This window comes from Montipora foliosa, chromosome 8 (genome assembly GCF_036669935.1).
Source record: "Montipora foliosa isolate CH-2021 chromosome 8, ASM3666993v2, whole genome shotgun sequence".
In the NCBI taxonomy this organism is placed as follows: domain Eukaryota; kingdom Metazoa; phylum Cnidaria; class Anthozoa; order Scleractinia; family Acroporidae; genus Montipora; species Montipora foliosa.
This window is the reverse complement of record NC_090876.1, coordinates 25,597,664-25,598,580: the sequence shown is the minus strand read 5'-3', so window position 1 is coordinate 25,598,580 and position 917 is coordinate 25,597,664. Positions and strand designations below refer to the sequence as shown.

At 33.0% G+C, this 917-nt stretch overlaps 1 protein-coding gene across 1 annotated transcript in view; it reads right to left on the bottom strand.

Annotated features, from left to right (window-relative positions):
* The window catches only part of LOC137968444 (uncharacterized), a 3,153-nt gene extending 3,118 nt beyond the window's left edge, over positions 1–35 (bottom strand). The window contains exon 1 of the mRNA XM_068815017.1: positions 1–35. This exon is cut by the window's left edge and continues 12 nt beyond it. Coding sequence (XP_068671118.1) covers positions 1–30 — 30 coding nt within the window. The 5' untranslated portion in view covers positions 31–35.
* Positions 36–917: the final 882 nt, after the last annotated feature.

Here is a 917-nt window from a genome sequence, read left to right as displayed (position 1 = left end):
CATGTCTGCATCCAGCCATTGAATAGACATTTTACAACCTCTGCAGAAAGCAAGATAGGAACAAATATTCAACAAAAACTTAACAGAAAACTCCATAAACACCCCTCAAAAATGCATGTAAAAGTCTGTCAAACTGTGCTTGAGTCAGATCACACACAGAAGTTCACACATAATTTAATTTTTTATTTGTAGCTGACATTTCGTTGAGCAACCAATTGTATTGAGTTAATTACTATGCTATATCATGATCAGTCTATATCATATTTGCAATCACTTGACTTCTAAGCACTTTTACAGCAAGAACGATGGTAGTGATGACAGTAATGATACTTCAAGGCAACATATTATGGCAACACCTGCCAGACTATAAACAATAATATTTTATTATTGGATGAGGTGTTTTAGTGATTAGCTGAACAGTCAAGGCCAAGATAAATGTTACCAGCCAAAGGCTGAGGCTGATAACACGTACTTGCCAAGACTGATTAATAATGGTAATAGGACTGAGTGGAGACCAATTTGATCTGTAATCATACGTTGAGTGATTAACAAACTTGGACAACTGCAAGCTAGAGGTGAGCCTGATTTGCTCATCATGAGTATTATGATTACAGACTGAATTAGATGACACAATGTCCTGTTACCAATATTTTTAATTTAACTTAACAAATACAATTTCCCACAAAAATAGAAGTTTCATTTGAAAAAGGGCTTTTGAATAGTCATTTTTATTTTTTAAAATATCAAAATTAAAAATACACAATGTATTGAATTGGTAGCTACGGCGATTGTAAACAATGTTGTGATTGATGAATTTAGTGGAGAGAACTGTACATAATGGCTGTTACAGAATTGTTTTTCACTTTAATTAAACAAGAACTTCAATGTTGTCAGAAAATGAGTAAGGTAAGTGTTTT